At 40.6% G+C, this 25,769-nt stretch overlaps 1 protein-coding gene across 2 annotated transcripts in view; it reads left to right on the forward strand.

Moving 5' to 3' along the window:
- sema6e (sema domain, transmembrane domain (TM), and cytoplasmic domain, (semaphorin) 6E) overlaps nucleotides 1-25,769 on the forward strand; it is a 255,502-nt gene that overhangs the window by 174,211 nt on the left and 55,522 nt on the right. For both annotated transcript variants that reach the window (XM_061881724.1, XM_061881726.1), the window contains exons 4-6: nucleotides 7,373-7,552; nucleotides 15,858-15,972; nucleotides 22,662-22,719. In XM_061881724.1, coding sequence (XP_061737708.1) covers nucleotides 7,420-7,552; nucleotides 15,858-15,972; nucleotides 22,662-22,719 — 306 coding nt within the window. In that variant the 5' untranslated portion in view covers nucleotides 7,373-7,419. The remainder of the gene's footprint in view (nucleotides 1-7,372; nucleotides 7,553-15,857; nucleotides 15,973-22,661; nucleotides 22,720-25,769) is intronic.

Raw genomic sequence — 25,769 nt, forward strand, 5'->3', positions numbered from 1 at the left:
GCCGCCAACATGGCGGCTCATCCAGGTGAGCAGAGTGTCGAACGTTTTCCCAGCTGGGGCGAAGTGAAGCACTTTGGGAAGTGTGCAGGTGTCGATACGCCACGCCGCCTTGAAAGCTGCGGTAATTGGAGCTCGGCGGGACGCGTTGCCCCCCGCCTGACACCCCTCCATCCGCCGCCGCCGCCCCCCACGGGGATTTGTGCTCCCAATTATGGCCCGGCGCTCCTTGATCCTGCGAGCAATTTGCTGCAGGGGCGTCGGCGTGCTCGTCCTGTGGAAATCTAATTAGCAAACTTCCTCCTTGGGCAGGTGTGACGCGAGCACGCGCTCCGCCGCTCAGGGAGTCGCCGTAATGGCGGTCATGAGACTGCAATGAGCGGGGGAGGGAGGGGGTGAGGAGCGCACAATGGGAGCATCTGTCTCGCCGTCCACGTTGGAATCATGCGTTGTTTTGCTGGCCGTGCGCTTGTTTGCAGCCACCTTAAAGGCCTACTGAAATGAGATTTCCTTATTTAAACGGGGATAGCAGGTCCATTCTATGTGTCATACTTGATCATTTCGCCATATTTTTGCTGAAAGGATTTAGTAGAGAACATCCACGATAAAATTCGCAACTTTTGGTCGCTAAAAAAAAAGCCTTGCCTTTACCGGAAGTAGCAGACAATGTGCGTGTGATGTCACGGGTTGTGGGGCTCCTCACATCCTCATATTGTTTACAATTATAGCCAGCAACAGCGAGAGTGATTCGGACCGAGAATGCGACAATTTCCCTGTTAATTTGAGTGAGGATGAAATATTCGTGGATGAGGAAATTTAGAGTGAAGGACTAGAACAGGGGTCGGGAACCTTTTTGGCTGAGAGAGCCAAGTAGTCAAATATTTTAAAATGTATTTACGTAAGAGCCATATAATATATTTTTAACACTGAACACAACTAAAAGTGTACATTTTTAAGTAAGACTAACCTTTCTAGAGTATAATAGGTCTCTTATTCTTTGTAATAACATTGTTATTCTGAAGCTAACTGTGGAGGGGGCGTGACCTGCGGGCCTGCAGCGAAGCGGGGTGTGCCAGGACCGGCCTCGAAATCGGCGACAGGTTATCTAATCACCTGTCACTCTGTTATAAGCAGCAGCCAGGAGGAGAAACGGGGTTGGGGCTAGAGCCAGAGTGCGAGCGAGAACGAAAGAGAAAAATACAATTGCTGGAAAGCAACTGAGAGACTTATTGAAAATAAAACAATATTGTAACCCTGAAACAGGCTCTCATGTCAGTGCTTGGTGGTCTGAAGAACCCCCAGGAGGGCAAGCCCCACACTAACCAATAATAAATAAATAACTTCTTACCATTAATGCAACTTCTTGAACATAAAGATGCATGAGAATGCTTTATATTTTGAACGTTATTTTTACAAGTGGAATTGATTACTTATCGTGTTAAGCAATGTCAGCTAAGATTTATCTGAGAGCCGGATGCAGTCATCAGAAGAGCCACATCTGGCAATAGAGCCATAGGTTCCCTACCCCTGGACTAGAAGAAGAAAAAAAAAGGCGATTGCAGTGGGAGCGATTCAGATATTAGACACATTTACTAGGATAATTCTGGAAAATCCCTTATCCGCCTATTGTGTTGCTAGTGTTTTAGTGATATTAAATAGTACTTGAAAGTTGGAGGGGTGTGGCCACGGGGGTCTCGAACGCGAGTGTCTCTGAGGGAAGTCACACACCTGCAGCAGGACGGAAGCTCCGCTGATGTCGCCGGTAGGAGCCGACTTATTGCCACAATTTTCTCTGTGGTCGGGATCCATGTTCGCTTAACCGCTCTGATCCATAGTAAAGCTTCACCTTTGGGAATTTTAAACAAGGATACACCGGCTGTGTTTGTGTGGCTAAAAGCTAAAAGCTTCCCACCTCCTTCTTTCTACTTTGACTTCTCCATTATTAATTGAACATATTGCAAAATATTCAGCAACACAGATGTCCAGAATACTGTGTGATTATGCGATTAAAGCAGACTACTTATAGCTTGGTTCGGGCTGGAAAATAATGTCCGCTACAACCCGAGACGTCAAACGCAAGCGTCATAATTCTGCGACGTTTTCAACACGACACTTTGCGGGAAATTTAAAATTGCAATTTAGTAAACTAAAAAGGCCGTATTGGCATGTGTTGCAATGTTAATATTTCATCATTGATATATAAACTATCAGACTGCGTGGTCGCTAGTAGTGGCTTTCAGTAGGCCTTTAAATCCTCCCGTGTCACTGCTGGCTTAGCGTTAGCAAGGAAGGTCTCGTGGGATTTTGGCCAACGTCCTTTTATAATGCTACAGGGACGGCGTGGCGCAGTGGCAGAGTGGCCGTGCGCAACCCGAGCGTCCCTGGTTCAATCCCCACCTAGTACCAACCTCGTCACGTCCGTTGTGTCCTGAGCAAGACACTTCACCCTTGCTCCTGATGGGTGCTGGTTGGCGCCTTGCATGGCAGCTCCCTCCATCAGTGTGTGAATGGGTAAATGTGGAAGTAGTGTCAAAGCGCTTTGAGTACCTTGAAGGTAGAAAAGCGCTATACAAGTACAACCCATTTACCATTTATTTACAGGAAGTATTATAGTATGTAGGGTCCTCAGTTCCATGCAGTGTGGTGTTAAGTTTTATTTTAATGTAGTCTGTTAGGTGTATTTTAATGGATTTATTGTACTATATTTATGTAGTATGCAATGTAGTGTGTTTTCATGAATTTAATGTAATATTTCACGGTGGCAGAGGGGTTAGTGCGTCTTCCTCACAATACGAAGGTCCTGAGTAGTCAGGGTTCAATCCCGGGCTTGGGATCTTTCTGTGTGGAGTTTGCATGTTCTCCCCGTGACTGCGTGGGTTCCCTCCGGGTACTCCGGCTTCCTCCCACTTCCAAAGACATGCACCTGGGGATAGGTTGATTGGCAACACTAAAATTGGCCCTAGTGTGTGAATGTGAGTGTGAATGTTGTCTGTCTATCTGTGTTGGCCCTGTGATGAGGTGGGGACTTGTCCAGGGTGTACCCCGCCTTCCGCCCAATTGTAGCTGAGATAGGCGCCAGCGCACCCCGCAACCCTAAAGGGAATAAGTGGTAGAAATGGATGGATGGATGGATTTCATGTAGTGTGTAATGTAGTGTAGTTTCATGGATTTAATGTAATATTTTTATGTAGTATGTATTGTAGTGTAGTTTCATGGATTTAATGTAATATTTTAATGTAGTATATAATGTAGTGTGTTTTAATTGATTTAATGTAAGATTTTCATTTTTATGTAATGTAGTGTACTTTTGAGTTAGATTGAATATTTTCATGTAGTATGTAATGTAGTGTATTTTAATATTCATGTAAAGAAATAAATATAAACGATTACCCTGCGATGAGGTGGCGACTTGTCCAGGGTATACCCCGCCTTCCGCCCGATTGTAGCTGAGATAGGCGCCAGCGCCCCCCGCGACCCCACAAGGGAATAAGCGGTAGAAAATGGATGGATTACCGGAAAATATAGACACATTTGCGTGTGCATGTATGTATATATATGTAAGTGTGTATATTAACAGTATATGTATGTATACATATACAGTGGGGCAAAAAAGATTGTGCGAGTTCTCCCACTTAAAACAATGACAGAGGTCTGTAATTTTCATCATAGGTACACTTCAACTGTGAGAGAGAGAATATGAAAAAAAATCCAGGAATTCACATTGTAGGAATTTTAAAGAATTTATTTGTAAATTATGGTGGAAAATAAGTATTTGGTCAACCATTCAAAGCTCTCACTGATGGAAGGAGGTTTTGGCTCCAAATCTCACGATACATGGCCCCATTCATTCTTTCCTTAACACGGATCAATCGTCCTATCCCCTTAGCAGAAAAAACAGCCCCAAAGCATGATGTTTCCACCCCCATGCTTCACAGTAGGTGTGGTGTTCTTGGGATGCAACTCAGTATTCTTCTTCCTCCAAACACGACGAGTTGAGTTTATACCAAAAAGTTCTATTTTGGTTTCATCTGACCACATGACATTCTCCCAATCCTCTGCTGTATCATCCATGTGCTCTCTGGCAAACTTCAGACGGGCCTGGACATGCACCGGCTTAAGCAGGGAGACACGTCTGGCACTGCTGGATTTGATTCCCTGTCGGTGTAGTGTGACTGATGGTAACCTTTGTTACTTTGGTCCCAGCTCTCTGCAGGTCATCCACCAGGTCCCCCCGTGTGGTTCTGGGATTTTTGCTCACCGTTCTCATGATCATTTTGACCCCACGGGGTGAGATCTTGCGTGGAGCCCCAGATCGAGGGAGATTATCAGTGGTCTTGTATGTCTTCCATTTTCTGATAATTGGTCCCACAGTTGATTTTTTTCACACCAAGCTGCTTGCCTATTGTAGATTCACTCTTCCCAGTCGGGTGCAGGTCTACAATTCTTTTCCTGGTGTCCTTCGACAGCTCTTTGGTCTTGGCCATAGTGGAGTTTGAAGTCTGACTGTTTGAGGCTGTGGACAGGTGTCTTTTATACGGATAACGAGGTCTAACAAGTGCCATTAATACAGGTAAGGAGTGGAGGACAGAAGAGCTTCTTAAAGAAGAAGTTACAGGTCTGTGAGAGCCAGAGATCTTCCTTGTTTGAAGTGACTAAATACTAATTTTCCACCATAATTTACAAATAAATTCTTTAAAATTCCTGGATTTTTTTTCACATTCTGTCTCTCACAGTTGAAGTGTACCTATGATGAAAATTACAGACCTCTGTCGTCATTTTAAGTGGGAGAACTTGCACAATCGCTGGCTGACTAAATACTTTTTTGCCCCACTGTAAATATATATATTAAATATCAAAGTCTTTCTTCCTGTGAGTTGTTCGTTGTGTTTACATAGTACTCCAGAGGTACAGTATTTTAGATGTATCATTGTGTATTGTGCGTGGAACATGTTGGAAACAAAAACAATTGATCTTCACAGCAAGGAGATTGTAATACTCGAGATGTTGTCCTCACTCTGAGAGACTTTAACCTGAGAACATTCCAGAAGAAGAAATGTCACCTGTATAGCTAGCACTTGATGCTAACTAGCCAGCTAGCTTGTGTTTTGTGTCTCCGTTGATTCAACAAGGCAAGTTGTTTTTATTTTGAAAAAGGAGGAGAGAAAGTACACGCTTGTTGAAAGCAGCTTTTCATTTTGAGACATCAGAGCTGGTGTTGTCATACCGCTTGGCTAGCTTTATCACAGAAAACGTTCTGGACTGAACTTTGAAGCCAGGCTTCTGGTTCAGATCATTCCGAGAGGAACACGTTATTTCCCACGCTTTTATCAGCGCCCGCTTGTCACTTGGAGATGGCGAGCTGGCGGCCGCGCTTTGTGTGGTCGTCTGTTTTTTCTGTTGTTTGTGTGCGCTAAACCGGCCTGCTAGGCAACGTTCAGACTTGACAACGTGTCGTGCGAAGGCAAAGTACCGTATTTCCGAGAATTGCCGCCGGGGCGCTAATTAATTTAAAACCTCTTCTCACTCCTGCGCTTACCAAAGGCATGCGGTAAAAGTAAGCATGCGCTAATTATTTGAAAACCTCTTCTCACTCCGGCACTTACCAAAGGTATGCAGTAAAAATTTGAGTGTGATGTAAGCTTGGGCCTTAAATCCTACTGAATAGCTCCTAATTTTCTTCCCTTTATGCGATTTCAAATTACCTGTATTGAAATCAGCCTCCTCCATTTTGAAAATGATGACCGGTGAAGTGTCACGAGTTTGACCAGGCGGTGATACTAAGCATGCGCTAATTATTTTGGGAAGCGAGTTTGACCCGGCAGTAATTCAAGGCAGGCGCATACTATATACTCTGCGGCAATTCAAGGAAATACAGTACTTCCTGTTTATCATCTGTCCTTGTGTGCTGTTAGCATCTTGCTATCTGTACGCAATTATGGCTGCCACATGAAACAGTGAAGGTATAAAAATGTACGTGTATGATAGCCTTGTTACACAATTTGCAAAGGCTATTGTTTGAAATGTTCTTTTTGATAACAAATAAAATGCTTAGAACTGGCCACGTAAATGATGTAGTGGGCCACATAAAACATTAGGCCTGCCATTCTAAAAAGAAGCGGTGTAGTATGTAATGTTTTGGTGGACCACTTTAATGATATAGCGTGCCATATACAAATTGTCAGACGTGTCACATTAAAATTATGGGATGGGTCACACTAAAACGAAATGGCGATGCACAATCAAAATTAGGCGGCAGGCCACCATAAAATGATGTGGCGTGTCACAGTGAACTTTTAAGACGGGCCATACTAAAAGGAAGTTGCGCTCCACGGCAAAATCAAATGATTTGGCTCGCCTGATAAATGGCGTGGTTGACCACATAGTACGATGTAGCAGGCCACAATAAATCAATGTGGGGGGTCACATTAGAATTATGTGGCGGGTCACATTGAAAAGATGTGGAGGGTCACGTTAAAAAGAGGTGGCTCGCTTTATAAATGATGTGGTAGACCACATACAATTATGTAGCAGGCCACTTAAAGTGATGTGGGGGATCACATTAAAGTGATGTGGGGGGGGTCACTTTAAAATAATGTGGCTTGCCTCGTAAATAATGTGGTAGACCACATACAACTATGTAGCAAGCCATATTAAAGTGATGTGGGGGGGTCACATTAAAATAATGTGGCTTGCCTCGTAAATGATGTGGTAGACCACATACAATTATGTAGTAAGCCACATTAAAGTGATGTGGAGGGCCACTTAAAATAATGTGGCTTGCCTAATAAATGACGTTGTTAAAGACATACAATTATGTTGCAGGCCCGGTTAAAGTGATGTGGCGGGTCACTTAAAATGATGTGGCTCTCCTCCTAAATGATGTGGTAGACCACATACAATTATGTATTAGGCCACATTAAGTGATGTGGAGGGTCACTTAAAATGATGTGGAGGGTCACGTTAAAAGGAGGTGGCTCGCCTCATAAATGATGTGGTAGACCATATACATTTATCTAGAAAGCCACTATAAGTGACGTGGAGGGTCACTTAAAATGATGTGGAGGGTCACGTTAAAAGAAGGTGGCTCGCCTCATACAATTATGTAGCAGGCCACGTTAAAGTGATTTGGACGGTCACATTAAAATGATGTGGGGGGTCACACAAATGAAGTGGTGGACCACTTAAGTGATGTAGCAGGCCACTTTAAAAAGAAGTGGAGGGTCACATAAATGAAGTGGTAGACCACATAAGTGATGTAGCAGGCCACCTTAAAATGAAGTAGCGGTGCACAATAAAATAAAGAACGTGGTGGGCCAGCTTAAACGGCTGTACTCAAACATGACTAATGAGTGTGAAACGTGTTGTCTCCCGCCAGGTGGGAGGGGCCATGTCTTCCCGCTGAGTCGACACTTTCGGGCCACGATGAGGCGGACGCCGCACTCGCCCCTCCCCTTCCTGCCGCTCCTGCTGATGGCGGCCTCCCTGGCGCGGACGTCCCACTGCACCGCCCCCTTCCCTCAGGACCTGGAGCCCCTCAGCGTGGTGGGCCGCCAAGGTGAGTCCAGTGTTGCCGTGACGACGACGCTTCTTAGCGACGACATCATGGCATGGATGCCTTGCTGCACTTTCTAGTGCATACAGAGCGACTTAAAATGTCGTACAGCTGCGAGAGTAACGTGGAAGTTACTTCCTAGATGACAGTTGGAGACAGTGAGACCCCCACCCCTCGGTCCCGGCGTGATTGACAGCGTCCGCTGACAGTAATGGATCACAATGGAGGCGAAGAGCGGCCATTAGCGCAAGTGGCTGCGCTAATAGCGGCACGCCGTGGTAATGAGGGCCATTGTCAGCTGAGGTCCTCAGGCTCCTTAAAACCTCCTGCAGTCACTTTGGAGTCGCCATGTTCTCGTGGCGGGAACGTGGAGTCGGGGACACAAATGAAGAAAAATCGAACAAAAGTGTTGTAATGAAGAGGGGAGTTGATGACTTCAGTTTCCTTGTTTACTTCTTTTGCGGCTGGATGTTAGTAGTATTAGCATGCTAGCTTTGTATGCTCCTACTGTCTTATTTGCTAATTATACCTGTTAGCATGCTACTGTTAGCATGCTAGGTTGTTTTTTTTTAGCTAATTTTGTAGGTGTAAGCATCAGTCACATCTCGCCACTTGATGAATGCTAATGTTAGCAGGCTAGCATTTCAAACACATTTTTCAGCAAAATATTTTGGTAATTTTACGTATATAACAATTAGCATTCTAGTATAGTAAGCATGGTAGCTTGTTTTGATAATTTTGCAGGCATATAGTCCAGTGTCAAATATTTTGTTGCTTGACGAATGACATGCTAATGTTAGTATGCTAACTTTTTTTTTGCCAATTTTGTCGATACACACCTCAGTCATATTTTGGTGCTTGATGCATGTTATTGTTAGCAGGCTAGCATTTTAAACCATTTTTTTCAGGTACAAATTTCAGAGTAAAATATTTTGGTATTTGACATGTATTACAATTAGCATTAGAGTATAATTATGCTAGCCGTTTGTGTAAATTTTCCAGGTATACACTTCAGTGTCAAATATTTTGTCACTTGAAGAGTGATACCTGTTAGCATGCTAATGTTGCTATGCTAGCTTTTATTAGCCAATTTTGTCGATACACACCTCAGTCATATTTTGGTACTTGATGCATGCTATTGTTAGCAGACTAGCATTACAAACCCATTTTTCATGTACACACCTCAGAGTAAAATACATTACAATTAGCATTCCAGTATAAGCATGGTAGCTTTTTTTGATAGTTTTGCAGGTATACACTTCAGTGTCAAATATTTTGTTACTTGACGAATAATACCTGTTAGCATGCTAGGTTTTTTTTCAGCTAATTTTGTAGGTATAAGCATCAGTCACATCTCGCCACTTGATGAATGCTAATGTTAGCAGGCTAGCATTTCAAACACATTTTTCAGTAAAATATTTTGGTATTTGACGTATATTACAATTAGCATTCTAATGTAATAGGCATGCTAGCTTTTAAAAAAAAAAATTCAGGAATACACTTCAGTGTCAAATATTTTGTTACTTGACGAATGACATGCTAATGTTAGTATGCTAGCTTTTTTTTTTTGCCAATTTTGTCGATACACACCTTTCATATTTTAGTACTTGATGCATGCTATTGTTAGCAGACTAGCATTAAAAACACATTTTTCAGGTACACACCTCAGACTAAAATATATTACAATTAGCATTCTAGTACAAGCATGCTAGCTTTTTTTGATAGTTTTGCAGTTATACACTTCATTGGCAAATATTTTGTTACTTGACGAATGATACCTGTTAGCATGCTAGATTTTTGTATAGCCAATTTTGTCAGGACACACCTCAATCATATTTTGGCACTTGATGCATGCTATTGTTAGCAGACTAGCATTAAAAAAAAAAATCAGGTAAAAAAAAAAAGTAATATATTTTAGTATTTGACACATTTACAATCAGCATTCTAGTGTTAGCATGCTAGCTTTTTTGCTTATTAAGCAGATATACACCTAAGCGTCAAAGATTTTGTTACTTGACAAATTACACCTGTTACCATGCTAGCTTTTTGTTTTAGCCAATCTTGTCGATACACACCTCAGTCATACTTTGCTACTTTATGCAAGCTATTGTTAGCAGACTAGCATTTTAAACACTTTTTTCAGGTACACACCTTAAAGTAATGTATTTTGGTACTTGGTCCATATTACAATTATCATTCTAGTATTAGCATTGTACCTTTTTTCTAATTTTGCAGGCATACACCTCAGTGTCAAATATTTTGTTACTAGACGGATGATACCTATTAACATGCTAAAGTTAGTACGCTAGCTTTTTTTCAACTAATTTGTAGGTATACGCCTCAGTCATATTTTGGTACTTGATGTATGCTATTGCTAGCAGGCTAGCATTTTAACCACATTTTTAAGGTACAAACTTTGAAGTATCATACTTTAGTGTTTGACACATTTACAAGTAGCATTCCAGTGTTAGCATGCTAGCTTTTTGGCTTATTATGAAGATATAAACTTCAGCGTCAAATAGTTTGTTACTTGACAAATAGATAGAAAGATATTACTTTATTGATTCTTTCAGGAAAATTTAAATGACACCTATTATAATGCTAACGTTAGTATGCTAGCTTTTTTCATCAAATTTTTTAAGTATACACCTCAGTCAAATGATGTATGCTGTTGTTTGCAGGCCAGCATTTTAAACACAGTTTTTAGGTACACACTTTGAAGTATTATATGTTGGTAGTTGACAAATACTACTACAATTTGCAATCAAGTATTAGCATTCTAACTTTTTTGCTAATTTTGCGGCAGTGTCAAATATTGTCACTTGATGACAGATACTGTTACCATTCTAAATACACTTCAGGCATATTTTGGTAGTTGATGCTTGCTATTGTTAGCAGGCTAGCATTTTAAACAAATTTGTCAGGTAAACACCTCAGAGTAATATATTTTGGTACTTTACACATTTTACCATTCTAGTATTAGCATGCTAGCTTTTTTCGCTGATATTGCCAGTATACACCTCAGCGTCAAATATTTTGACGTTAGCATGCCAACGTTAGTACGCTAGCTTTTTTCAGCTCATTTTGTTGGCATAAATATAAATCATATTTTGGTACTTGATGCACGCTAATGTCAACAGGCAAGCATGATAAACAAATTTGTCAGGTCAACACCTCAGAGTAATATCTTTTGGTACTTTACACATTTTAGCATTTTAGTATTAGCATGCTAGCTTTTTTCACTCATATTGCCAGTATACACCTCAGCGTCAAATATTTTGTTACTTGACGTTAGCATGTTAAAGTTAGTACGCTAGCTTTTTTCAGCTCATTTTGTAGGCATAAATATAAATCATATTTTGGTACTTGATGCACGCTAATGTCAGCAGGCAAGCATTATAAATAACTTTTTCAGGTACACAGAGTAATATATTTTGGTACTTGACGCATGTTACTGTTAGCATTTTAGCCTTAGCATGCTAGCATTTTTTAGCTGTTTTAGCAAGTATACGTCTTTAGTTTGATGGATTTTAGTTTTTCACTAATGCTAACTGTAACCATGCTACTGTTAGCATGTTAGCATATTACTCTTAGGATGCTAGCTTCTTTATTTATTTTTATTTTTATTTTTAGCTTATTCTCCTCATTTTTCGATAGTTGACAATATTTTGACCAGCATTTTATCAGGATTTTAGTTTGGCTTTGACTCTTTAGCATTTTCTACCTATTGTACTGTTTTTTGAAGGACAAAATCACCAAAATGGCCTCTGCATCATTTGATATGTCCGTCTGGGGCCCTCTGTAGAAAATGTTTGAGTGCCACGGTTCTATAATCTCGCTTTTTGTGGCCCTAAACATGATTTTGGACTGTGGGTCTTTACCAAAGGTGGGTAGTAACGCACTACATTTACTTCGTTGCATCTACTTGAGTAACTTTTGGGATAAATTGTACTTCTAAGACTAATTTTAATGCAACATACTTTTACTTTTACTTGAGTATATTTATAGAGAAGAAACACTACTTTCACTCCGCTCCATTTATCTACATTCAGCTCGCTACTCGCTACTGATTTTTATCGATCTGTTAATGCACGCTTTGTTTTGTTTTGTCAGACTGACCTTTAAAGTAGGATCCATCACATGCCTGCGTTTCACCAATCAAATGCAGTCACTGGTGACGTTCGACTCCATTTCACCAATCTAATGCAGTCACTGGTGACGTTTGACTCCGTTTCACCAATCAAAGGTAGTCACTGGTGAAGTTTGACTCCGTTTCACCAATCCAATGCAGTCACTGGTGATGTTTGACTCCGTTTCACCAATCAAATGCAGTCACTGGTGACGTTTGACTCCGTTTCACCAATCAAAAGCAGTCACTGGGGACGTTTGACTCAGTTTCACCAATCCAATGCAGTCACTGGTGACGTTTGACTCCGTTTCACCAATCAAAGGCAGTCACTGGTGACGTTTGACTCCGTTTTACCAATCAACCAGAGCCAGGCGGTCACATGATTAACTGCACACTTTTTTTTTTATAAACCTTTATTTATAAATTTAAACATTTACAAACAGTTGGAAATTATAATCAAAGTAAGTACAATAACAGTGCCAGGGGGTTGTAAATTCAAAGTAACTAAAATAGAATGCAAAAAAATATATATATATGAAATAATCAAAGTGCAAAGCCATAGGTTCACTCAATCTCAGTAAATAATTTAAATTTGGAACACAGCATCATCGTTTTCACAGCTTTTTGGTTGTTAGAGGTAGAGTGTTTTATTGTAGAGTTCTAAATCTTTTTTAAAGGTTCAAAAAGCAGGTCGGGTATTGAGAAACTTGCATTTATGAATATAAAACTCAGCCAATAGTATAATGAAGTTGCTAAGGTAAAATTCATTTTCAAATTTTTTTTCAATGCAGTGTAAAACCAAATATATATTATTTAATGTATATTATTGTTTTAGTTGCTTAAGAGATATTCTTGGCTCTGAATTTCTTCATTGCTACTTTTATGTTTTTGTGCATTACTTGTTGCCGTCATCATTAAACGAACAGGTTACTCATCAGTTACTCAGTACTTGAGTAGTTTTTTCACAACATACTTTTACTTTTACGTCTTTGGTGTCACGCTGACTTCAGCGTAGTGAGTTGTGTAATACAATCGCTTGCGGCTTGTAACCGCATTTGGAAAATCGCAATCATTGTTTAATGCGCTGGCTATAATAAATATTCCATTCGTGATTAATCATTCCCACTTTGCGGAAATGTATACACCACAACCAGGCCCGAAACCAATCAACAAACAAAGGGTCACTTTATTACTCTTGGCGACCAGAAATAGATTTGGCTGTGGACAAAACCAACAAAAATTCAGTTCAAGTATGTTTATAATTAGATATTAGGAAATAGTGTTTTATATTTATATTTGACACGCAAAGTAAAGGTTTGTGTGTACTATGAATTATGATTAATAAACTAACAGTACATTGCCAACTACAATTCAGTTTAGTCCAATATTTTCCATAGTCATGTGTCCAAAGTTTTTATAAAAAGCTAAAGCATTATGTTGCTCTGCTCTTTAACATTAATTGAAAAAGTAAACAACACAACAAATGGGCAAAAACATAACTTATTACCTTCTTTAAACTTAAAGGGGAACTGCACTTTTAATGGAATTTTGTTCACAACTTCACAATGAATGTTTTTTTTTTTTTTTATGCATTATAAATTGAAAAATATGGCAATCAAGAGGTGGCTAACAATGCTGCTAATAGAAGTACACTATTGCGCTCAGGAAAAAAACAACCAACAAAGTATTAGCAATATTGTTACTATAAGCGCTAAAGCAGACTGACTATTTTCACCTGCTTTTTCTTCTGATCTTATGCTGCCATATTGGCACATTGAGCTGCTGCATTGCCACTGAGCCGGTGAGAGTTAATTCTAATTATAAACCATGCCTCTCACCTGGATAGTAGAATGTTGTGGACATAAACCGAGAAGCCGGTCAACTTTGACATTCAACTTTGACCCAAAAATGGCGCGATGGACACAAAAAGCTGCTCGTTTGCGGCACTTATTTTTTAACCCATCGTGTAGAATATGATTAATTCTTCATCTAAACTTGAGATATAAACATCCCATCAGTCGACATACCAGTAAGCGCAGACATTGTACAGTAAGTGATTGTTTTATGTTTGTAGTTTAGCACTTAGCAATACTGCTACATGATGCTTACGGTTTCACAATACATATATATATATATTTGTATATATATATATATATATATATATATATATATATATATATATATATATATAAAGTTTCTGGAGCATCGTTTGTCCCAAAGTACACTAAAATGCGCAAAATACGTTAATATTACTGTCGGAAAAATTGTATGTAAGTTATCAAAAAACTTTCTGTTCTCTTAGTTCCCAGTGAAAAGACAAGAGGCTGTCTTTGTTGCTTTAAGCCAGGGTTCGGGAACCTTTTTGGCTGAGAGAGCCACGAAAGCCAAATATTTTAAAATGTATTTCCGTGAGAGCCATATCATATTTTTTTACACTAAATACAACTAAATGCATGCATTTTTTAAGTAAAATCAACATTTTTAAGAGTATTATAAGTCTCTAATTCTTTTTAATGAAATTATTACTTGAACAGGTGCGGTAGAAAAGACGGATGAATGGATTAAAATGCGTGAGAATGTTTTGTATTTCTAACGTTATTTTTAACGACGTGATTACCAGAGGAATTATTCATTACTTATCGTGTTAAGCAATTACAGCTAAGATTTATCTGAGAGCCAGATGCAGTCATCCAAAGAGCCACATCTGGCTCTGGAGCCACAAGTTCCCTACCCCTGCTTTAAGCCAAAGGCTTGTAAAATGTTATTGTGTACGATTGGAGGAGACGGGAGGGGTTATCTATTGTGATCCAAGACCTGCCCAAGCTCGATCCAGGACCAGTCCAATCTTTTTCTTTTGTGTTAATGTGACTGAAAACAACAATGGCTGTTTCCTTTAGAAACAGCTGTTATGTAAACAGGGAATATCCAAATAAAGGAGGAGACTTGAACCTTTTTTTTGTTAGAGCGTGGGTGACACTGTAAGAGGTTACAGGTCGACATGTTTCGCCTCAATTGAGCCAAATTGATTTCTGTCTCTGTTTGATTTGTTGCTTCTTGTCCTGTTTAATAGATCAATAGATGTCATCAGGGTTTGAACCTGACAATTACATGTTTTTATGAATATTACTTCAGTACATATATACTTATAGCAGGGGTAGGGAACCTATGGCTCTAGAGCCAGACGTGGCTCTTTTGATGACTGCATCTGGCTCTCGGATAAATCTGAGCTGACATTGCGTAACACGATAAGTAATGAATAATTCCACTTGTAATCACAGTGTTAAAAATAACGCTCAAAATATTAAAAAAATCTCATGCATTTTGAATCCATCCATCCGTTTTCTACAGCACCTGTTCAAGAAGTTGCGTTAATGGTAATACGTTATGTATTTATTATTGGTTAGTGTGGAGCTTGCCCTCCTGGGGGTTCTTCAGACCACCAAGCACCGACATGAGAGCCTGTTTTAGGGTTACAATATTGTTTTATTTTTCAATAAGTCTCTCAGTTTCTTCCTAGCAATTGTCTTTTCCTCTTTCGTTCTCGCTCGTGCTCTGGTTCCAGCCCCAACCCTGTCTCTCCTCCTGGCTGCTGCTTATAACAGAGCGACAGATGATTAGATAACAAGGTAAAGATGGGCCATCCACGCATCTGTCGCTGATTTCAATGCCGATCCTGGCAACACCCTGCTTCGCTGCAGGCCCGCAGTCCACTCCTCCTCCACAGTTAGCTTCAAAATAACAATATTATTACAAAGTATAAGAGACCTATTATACTCTAGAAATGTTGGTCTTACTTAAAAATGCACACATTTAGTTGTTCAGTGTTGAATTTTTTTTTTATATGGCTCTTACGGAAATACATTTTAAAATATTTGGCTTCTTGGCTCTCTCAGCCAAAAAGGTTCCCGACCCCTGCTTATAGTGTGTATCCAAAAGTGATGATGGAGGTTTTTGGAACAAGAAAAATTGTCTTAGTCTTGGTAGGAAAATTCCCAAAAAACTGGGACATGTTGAGGTGTAATTTTGTTCATGAGGTAATCCAGTCCAAAGGGGAACAACCTTCTACAGAGCACGACGACCATCTGAAGACTCCACTGTGTATTTTTTTTTTTGTTTATTTGTTTTTGAGGAAGTGTTACGGAAGTTGTTGCTGAGAAAGGCTTTTGTTTTTTTGTGCAGTGTCCTACGTGTATCCCAGCTTCCAAGGTCTGACGGCAGACAACGACACTGAGCGTCTGGGTCTGGACTTCCAGAGGATGCTGAGGATCAACCACATGCTCTACGTCGCCGCTCGGTCAGTCCGTGTCCCAGCATGCAACACTGTAACGAACGTGGTATCTGTTAACCTCCATCTTCACGTCATCAGCCCCGGTTTTCGTACACACGTTGTTGTTTGGCCAAACATGGCGTTTAACAATTAAGTCCAAACAAAGGATCAACACATTTATTAAATATATCTGCAAAATAATCTATCATGGGGCCAAAGAAAGTTGCAAGTGGTAGCACTACTGAGTTCAAGAAATAACTTGTAGCATAATCTAAATGTGTAAAAAGAGATTAACTGTTCATTTATACATTTTATTCATTTTTATAAGAAAATATTTTATGTGTGTATATATATATGTAGGTGTGGGAAAAATCACAAGACTACTTCATCTCTACAGAACTGTTTCATGAGGGGTTCCCTCAATTATCAGGAGATTTTAATGGAAGCATTCACATACAATGGTTTATATAGGGCACAGGGCGGGTAGGTACAGGCAGGCGTAGGGGCGTGGTGATTGGCTCATGTGTTACCTAGGAGGTGTTTCCGTCTGTGGCGGCATGTTGAAATGATTTCACTGCGCTTGTTGAGGGATGACAGATCTGGATGATATATAATAAACAGTTTCTCTTTTAAGCATAGGTTGCATCTTTTATTACCACTGTTGTAAGGTGTGCTGGATGCAAGAATTTGCCATGTTATTGAATATTCAACATTATTGTCTTTGAGGTTCCAAATGTGTTTGCTGAGTTCTGTAGAAATCCGCAAAGTCTGGTTTCTAAAGGAGACGTTGTGATTATTCCATCTTGTTTTGAACGCTCCTTCGGTTAATCCTACGTACGTGTCGGATGTGTTAATGTCCTTGCGTGTTACCTTTGCTTGGTAAACGACTGATGTCTGTAAGCACCCTCCGTTGAGAGGGCAATCAGGTTTCTTGCGACAGTTACATTCCTTATTGGTTTCAGAGTCGTTTAGTCTGGGGGTAGGCAGTCCATTTGCAATTGCTTTGTTGTGGTTTGAAATGATTTGTTGTATGTTATTCATACAGCTGTAGCTCAATTTAATGTTGTTCTTGTTGAATATTTTCCTTAGGGTGTTGCTTTTGGGGAAGTGTTTGTCGATCAGAGTGAGGAACTTGCGGCCGATATTGGTTGAGACATTTTTGCTGAGTGGCGGGTTGTACCAGATGATGTTGTTTCTCTGTGCCCTATATAAACCATTCTATGTGAATGCTTCCATTAAAATCTCCTGATGATTGAGGGAACCCCTCATGAAACAGTTCTGTAGAGATGAAGTAGTCTTGTGATTTTTCCCACACCACTTGTAAAGAACATAATGTCATGGCTGTCTTGAGTTTCCAATCATTTCTACAACTCTTATTTTGTCTGATATGAATTGGAGCAGATACTTGTTGGTCACAAAAACATTTGTGAAGTTTGGTTGTTTTATGAATTAATTATGGGTCTACTGAAAATGTGAGCAAATCTAAAAGTATAAAAGTCGAAAGTATACATACAGCAATGTTAATATTTACTTAAATATTCCTTGGCAAGTTTCACTGCAATGAGGCACTTTTGGTTGAATTTTTGACCACTCCTCTTGACAAAATGGGTGCAGTTCTGCTGAAAGTGTTGGTTTTCTGACATGGACTTGTTTCTTCAGCATTGTCCACACGTTTAAGTCAGGACTTTGGGGAGGCCATTCTCAAACCTTCATTCTAGCCTGATTTAACAATTCCTTTACCACTTTTGACTTGTGTTTGGGGTCATTGTCCTGTTGGAACACCCAACTGCGCCCGAGTCCCAACCTCTGGGCTGATGATTTTAGGTTGTCCTGAAGAATTTGGAGGTAATCCTCTTTTTTTATTGTCCCATTTACTCTTTGTAAAGCACCAGTTCCATTGGCAGAAAAACAGGCCCAGAGCATAATACGACCACCACCATGCTTGACGGTAGGCCTGGTGTTCCTGGGGTTAAAGGCCCCACCTTTTCTCCTCCAAACATATTGCTGGGTATTGTGGCCAAAAAGCAACATTTTTGTTTCATCTGACCACAGAACTTTCCTCTGAAAGGTCTTATCTTTGTCCATGTGATGTCAGAATAATTATGTCTTCTTGACATAATTGTTCTGACAAGAAATTATTGGAAACTCAAGACAGCCATGACATTATGTTCTTTAGTATGTAAACTTTTGACCATGACTGTATTATATATATATAAACTATTATAGTTAATATATAATGCTTAGTGATGTACGTATTTTAGAATAACTTAAAAACCACACAAAGGAAAGGTAGCACAAATGTTATTTTAATATATGCAATGATAAAGGGGCCAACTTCACACTGAAAGTTTCAAACAGAGATAAGACAACGTATATACTTTTTTTTTTCAAACTCCAAAGTAAACCTACAACACTCTGCCCCCAGGTCTTCAAACGTCCTCAATTTCTCATTTTTTTTCTGAAGAAAAAAATGTCCCTGTGGTTTCAAAAAGAAAGAAGGTACCATGTGTTGTGTGATTGCCAGAAGCTAACACATGAAACTGCCAAGCTGAGACAGAATGATCGCAAAAGCCAAAATAATTCTGCATTGAGTTGGACAGCGATCGCTCATGCTGGCATCGATTGGTTTAGTCTGTGGCAGGCGAGATGCTGTCAATCGATGGGATCTATTGATATGTTAACAGACTTATTTTTTTTTACCCTAACAAAAATGTGTCCCTTGACAGCTTCATACAGAATGCCTACTTTAGTTTCTCAATACGGACTGACTGTTTTTTTTTGGCCACTTGCTAATAACAACAATGGTCAGGAGGATGCTACATGCTAGCGTCCTCCTTTGCGGCTATTGGACTTGCCGCTTCATTTTGTCCGCCGTTGACATGGATCAGTGGTTCTCAAAATGTGTGGTACACGGGATTGAGAACCATAAATCGTAGTTTGGGTCAATCTTTCTGTATGTACAGTGGGGCAAAAAAGTATTTATTCAGCCACCGATTGTGCAAGTTCTCCCACTTAAAATGATGACAGAGGTCTGTAATTTTCATCATAGGTACACTTCAACTGTGAGAGACAGAATGGGGGAAAAAAATCCAGGAATTTTAAAGAATTTATTTGTAAATAATGGTGGAAAATAAGTATTTGGTCAACCATTCAAAGCTCTCATTGATGGAAGGAGGTTTTGGCTCAAAATCTCACGATACATGGCCCCATTCATTCTTTCCTTAACACGGATCAATCGTCCTGTCTCCTTAGCAGAAAAACAGCCCCAAAGCATGATGTTTCCACCCCCATGCTTCACAGTAGGTATGGTGTTCTTAGGATGCAACTCAGTATTCTTCTTCCTCCGAACACGACAAGTTGAGTTTATACCAAAGTGTTCTATTTTGGTTTCGTCTGACCACATGACATTCTCCCAAGCCTCTGCTGTATCATCCACGTATCCATTTTGGTATAAACTCAACTCGTCGTGTTTGGAGGAAGAAGAATACTGAGTTGCATCCCAAGAACACCATACCTACTGTGAAGCATGGGGGTGGAAACATCATGCTTTGGGGCTTTTTTTCCACTAAGGGGACAGGACGATTGATCCATGTTAAGGAAAGTATGAATGGGGCCATGTATCGTGAGATTTTGAGCCAAAACCTCCTTCCATCAGTGAGAGCTTTGAATGGTTGACCAAATACTTATTTTCCACCATAATTTACAAATAAATTCTTTAAAATTCCTACAATGTGAATTCCTGGATTTTTTTTTCACATTCTGTCTCTCACAGTTGAAGTGTACCTATGATGAAAATTACAGACCTCTGTCATCATTTTAAGTGGGAGAACTTGCACAATCGGTGGCTGACTAAATACTTTTTTGCCCCATTGTATGTAATAATTTCTACCTCTGAATCACTTTAAAAATGCATTCAAAAACCGCCAACAATACTGAACTTATATTCTGTAACCTGTACATAAACCAAGCTGTAGCAACATTGTTTTTGTAAGAGCAAACACTGAGGCGTGCTACGGTAGCTATGGAAAGAGGTAGGCTCGCTTCTACGTCAGCACAAACGCGTTTGAGTTTGTATTGCACAACACAATGTGACAGGACACCAATCTGTACTGACTGAAAAACATGAACAATTATATTACAGTATCTGTAAAGTATAATTTCATGTTTTATTTGTACACACCTAGCTCAACAGTGTATGTACTGTAGTTGTAATGGCGGTGTAGCTCGGTTGGTAGAGCGGCCGTGCCAGCAACTTGAGGGTTGCAGTTTCGATTCCCGCTTCCGCCATCCTAGTCACTGCCGTTGTGTCACCCACACTGGTTTAAATGTAACTTAGATATTGGGTTTCACCATGTAAAGCGCTTTGAGTCACTAGAGAAAAGCGCTATATAAATATAATTCACTTCACTTCACTAATAACAGGCAAGTTGCACTGCGTGTATCATGATCGGTATTATAGTTTCCTTACTCGACAGTTATCTATTTGGTCCAGCTGGCCAGGGACGTTTTTTTTTTTTTTTTCCTGGTTTATTTTGGCAAGCACTCCATTTATGTCAAAATAGCATGGCTTCAAGATCCAAATTTACAGCTTCAGTCTGATCCGACGTCTCGCTCTTCTTTCGTGAAGCAGTTCATCCTCCGTATATTCACCTTAAAAACGATAAGGTTGTGAATCCTCATTTGTCCAAAAAATAGTCGTCTTCGTTCTCTGTTAACAAGGATGCCATAATTAGAAATCAGATGTGTTTGAGTCCAGAAGTAGGAACACACATGTTGCCAGAAGTTGGAAGTGGGATGCTATGGAAACGGAAATACATTTACAGAGGAATAAGTTCCGGCCAAAATACAGTAACTATTGAACATATTACATATTGTTGTGAAAGTGTCAGTTACTACATTATATATAGACTTGCAGTGTGTAGATCAGTGGTTCTTAACCTGGGTTCGATGGAACCATAGGGGTTCGGTGAGTCGGCCTCAGGGGTTCGGCAGAGCCTCTGCCGCGGAGGTCAAGAGGTTTTGTTCTTTGAACAATGTGATGTTCATGCAAAAAAAACATAACTTCGTCTTGAATTAAAAAAACAAAACATTTTATTTTTCACTAAAGAAGGGTTCGGTGAATGAGCTAATGAAACTGGTGGGGTTCAGTACCTCAAACAAGGTTAAGAACCACTGGTGTATATAAAATGTTGATGGAGGGTATTGAAGTTGTTTTGGAGACTTTAAATCAGGGATGTCAAACGTACGGATCAGGACCGCGAACAGGTTTTATCCGGCCCACGGGATGAGTTTGCTGGTATAAAAATTAACTTGAAATTTTTTAACTGCTTTTCCAAATGTGTCCACTAGATGCCGCAATAGCAATTCTTTGTATCTTTGTAGATGATGCTACATACGTACAAAATAAACCACATGTTAGTGCACCAGTCGAGGAAAATGATCAAACTATATAAATAACATACTGTAATTTGATTTTCCATCCATCCATCCATTTTCTACCGCTAATTCCCTTTTTGGGGGCGCTGGCGCCTATTTCAGCTACAGTCGGGCGGAAGGCAGGGTACACCCTGGACAAGTCGCCACCTCATCGCAGGGCCAACACAGATAGATAATTTGATTTTGATATTTTTTTTATCTTGATCTAATTTTTTAATCTTGAAAGATTGAAAATGAACAGCGATGAGATGACTGATGACCATGATCACATATTTTATTCAGAAAATAGAAATCATGACAAATAAAGAATATGTATTAATGACCGCAACAGGTAAGTGTAAAAAAAACAAGATTATAATTTGTGCAATTTTAGAATGTGCTTTAAACAAAGAAAACAACCTGAAGTTGTCTTTATTTTTAAGTTATCATGCCGTGATTTTACCATTTTTCTCCATCTAGCCCCCAATCTAAAATGAGTTTGACACCCCTGCTTTAATGGCTGCGACGGTGACATCCATTAGTCACATCTTCTAAGCATTTTTTATCATATTTAAACTCGTAAAACAAAACAAGATGCGTATTCTTGTCTCGTAATGATTGTGAAGGATCGGCAAAATTCTCCCAAAAAAGTGCAGTTCCCTTTTTAAATCACATGCGAGACAAAATACAAGGATAAATGAATAAAAATCTTGCAAGTATCAAATACCTACTTTGTCATTTGCATGAAAATAACGGAGGTAGAAAGTGTTCCAGAGGGTTGAGTTACACTCTGCCTCCACTTTTCTCTTTTTTGACAGAGACAATGATTGTGCCAAAGAACGAAGTGTTCGAAAGAGAAGACGTATACGTTTCATTTTGGGTGGAGGCGGAGAGGAATAGCAGCTCACCTTTTACCTCCCTGCTTGGCACTCCGCATCAAGGGTTGGAATTGAGGGTTAAATCACCAAAATGATTCCCGAGCGCGCCCACCGCTGCTGCTCACTGCTCCCCTCACCTCCCAGTGGTGTGAACAAGGGGATGGGTCAAATGCAGAGTAATTTCACCACTCCTAATGTGTGTGTGACTATCAGTGGTACTTTAACTAAACTTTACCGTGTACCTCTTGTTTGGCCTCGCTATCAAGCTGAAATAATTGCTATTGCGACCTCCAGTGGACACATTTAAAACAGCAGTTTCTGTCATTAAAATTTGCAGCTCATTTTGTTTTTTATCCGACTCCCGGGCCTTACGTATTCTTCACACCCCAGGGCTAAGCCAACTGTTTGCATCTTTTCTTCCAGGGATCACGTGTTCGCCATCAATCTGGCCTCGTCTTCGGAGCGCATCATTCCGCAGCAGGTAGGGGGCGCTGGTCGTCAATCACTCCAGGATTCGCCTTTGACCCGCGGTTCTGACGGACTTTTAGGCTGGAACCTTTGCGTCCCTTTCAGGTTTTTTTTCCAATCCCACATCCAATCCGCTCGGCGAGTGCGGCGCCGCTGCCTCCATTCCGAGCCTCATTTGTCAAACATAATTGGACTTCAATAAATGCTGCGAGCACACCGCCAGCCCCTCTTTGTGTGGAGGGGGGTGGCGTCAAAGTTGGACGCCGATGCCTCTAAAGCGACCTGGCGGAAAACTCGGTGCTGTTAAAGGCCTACTGAAATTAGATTTTCTTATTTAAACGGGGATAGCAGGTCCATTTTATGTGTCATACTTGATCATTTCGCGATATTGCCATATTTTTGCTGAAAGGATTTAGTAGAGAACATCCACGATAAAGTCGCTAATAAAAAAGCCTTGCCTGTACCGGAAGTAGCAGACGATGTGCGCGTGACGTCACGGTTTGTGGAGCTCCTCACATCCTCACATTGTTTACAATCATGGCCACCAGCAGCAAGAGCGATTCAGACCGAGAAAGCGACGATTTCCCCATTAATTTGAGTGAGGATGAAAGATTTGTGGATGAGGAAAGTTAGAGTGAAGCACTAGAAGAAGAAAAAAAGCCGCCGGCAGTGGGAGCGACTCATATGTTATTAGACACATTTACTAGGATAATTCTGGAAAATCCCTTATATGCCTATTGTATTACTAGTGTTTTAGTGAGATTATAAAGTCATACCTGAAAGTCGGCGGACTGCGGTGACCGCCAGTGTCTCTGAGGGAAGCCAATATGGAGGAGCCAAAAAAGTCACAGCTGCCTTTTTGACAGCTGCTGCAGGAGGAAACAAACTCTGCTCAAGTATCCGGTAAGAGCCGACTTAAAGGCCTACTGAAATGAGATGTTCTTATTTAAACGGGGATAGCAGGTCCATTTTATGTGTCATACTTGATCATTTCGCGATATTGCCATATTTTTGCTGAAAGGATTTAGTAGAGAACATCCACGATAAAGTTCGCAACTTTTGGTCGCTAATAAAAAAGCCTTGCCTGTACCGGAAGTAGCAGACGATGTGCGCGTGACGTCACGGTTTGTGAAGCTCCTCACATCCTCACATTGTTTACAATCATGGCCACCAGCAGCAAGAGCAATTCAGACCGAGAAAGCGACGATTTCCCCATTAATTTGAGTGAGGATGAAAGATTCGTGGATGAGGAAAGTTAGAGTGAAGCACTAGAAGAAGAAAAAAAGGCGCCGGCAGTGGGAGCGACTCAGATGTTATTAGACACATTTACTAGGATAATTCTGGAAAATCCCTTATATGCTTATTGTGTTACTAGTGTTTTAGTGAGATTATAAAGTCATACCTGAAAGTCGGAGGACTGTGGTGACCGCCAGTGTCTCTGAGGGAAGCCAATATGGAGGAGCCAAGAAAGTCACAGCTGCCTTTTTGACAGCTGCTGGAGGAGGAAGCAAACTCCGCTCAAGTCTCCGGTAAGAGCCGACTTAAAGGCCTACTGAAATGAGATTTTCTTATTTAAACGGGGATAGCAGGTCCATTCTATGTGTCATACTTGATCATTTCGCGATATTGCCATATTTTTGCTGAAAGGATTTAGTAGAGAACATCCACGATAAAGTTCGCAACTTTCGGTGTTAAGAGAAAAGCCCTGCCTCTACTGGAAGTCGCAGACGATAATAATAATAATAATGGATTAGATTTATATCGCGCTTTCCTACTACTAGATACTCAAAACGCTCACAGAGAAGTGTGAACCCAACATTTATTCATACCTGGTGGTGGTAAGCTACATCTGTAGCCACAGCTGCCCTGGGATAGATTGACGGAAGCGTGGCTGCCAGTTTGCGCCTACCGCCCCTCCGACCACCACCAATCATTCATTCACCAGTGTGAACGGCTAAGGGTGAAGTGTCCTGCCCAAGGAGACAACGGCAGCGATTTGGATTTCAATAGGTGGGAAGCGAACCTGCAACCCTCAGGTTTCTGGCACGGCCGCTCTACCCACTAGGCCACGCCGCCCCTAATGACGATGACGTCACAAGTGTGGGGGCTCCTCACATATTCACATTGATTTTAATGGGAGCCTCCAACAAAACATGCTATTCGGACCGAGAGAACGACAATTTCCCCATTAATTTGACCGAGGATGAAAGATTAGCCGTGTGTGGTGCTGGGCTAAAATGTCCCCTACAACCAATAACGTCGCAAGCACACGTCATCATTCCGCGACGTTTTCAACAGGAAACTCCGCGGGAAATTTAAAATTGCAATTTAGTAAACTAAAAAAAGGCGATCGCAGTGGGAGCGATTCAGATGTTATCAGACACATTTACTAGGATAATTCTGGAAAATCCCTTATCTGCCTATTGTGTTGCTAGTGTTTTATTGATATTATATAGTACCTGAAAGTCAGAGGGGTGTGACCGCGAGTGTCTCTGAGGGAAGTCACGCAGCTGCAGCAGGACGGAAGCTCCGCTGATGTCGCCGGTAGGAGCCGACTTATTGCCACAATTTTCTCACCGTAAACTGCCGGTTGACATGTGGTCGAGATCCATGTTTGCTTGACCGCTCTGATCCATAGTAAAGCTTCACCTTTGGGAATTTTAAACAAGGATACACCGGCTGTGTTTGTGTGGCTAAAGGCTAAAAGGTTCCCAACTCCATCTTTCTACTTTGACTTCTCCAATATTAATTGAACATATAGCAAAAGATTCAGCAACACAGATGTCCAGAATACTGTGTGATTATTCGATTAAAGCAGACTTCTTATAGCTTTGTTCGGGCTGGAAAATAATGTCCGCTACAACCCGAGACGTCAAACGCAAGCGTCATAATTTTGCGCCGTTTTCAACACGACACTTCGCGGGAAATTTAAAATTGCAATTTAGTAAACTAAAAAGGCCGTATTGGCATGTGTTGCAATGTTAATATTTCATCATTGATGTATAAACTATCAGACTGCGTGGTCGGTAGTAGTGGCTTTCAGTAGGCCTTTAATCCGTCTCT

Source organism: Nerophis ophidion, linkage group LG21 (assembly GCF_033978795.1).
Source record: "Nerophis ophidion isolate RoL-2023_Sa linkage group LG21, RoL_Noph_v1.0, whole genome shotgun sequence".
NCBI lineage: Eukaryota > Metazoa > Chordata > Actinopteri > Syngnathiformes > Syngnathidae > Nerophis > Nerophis ophidion.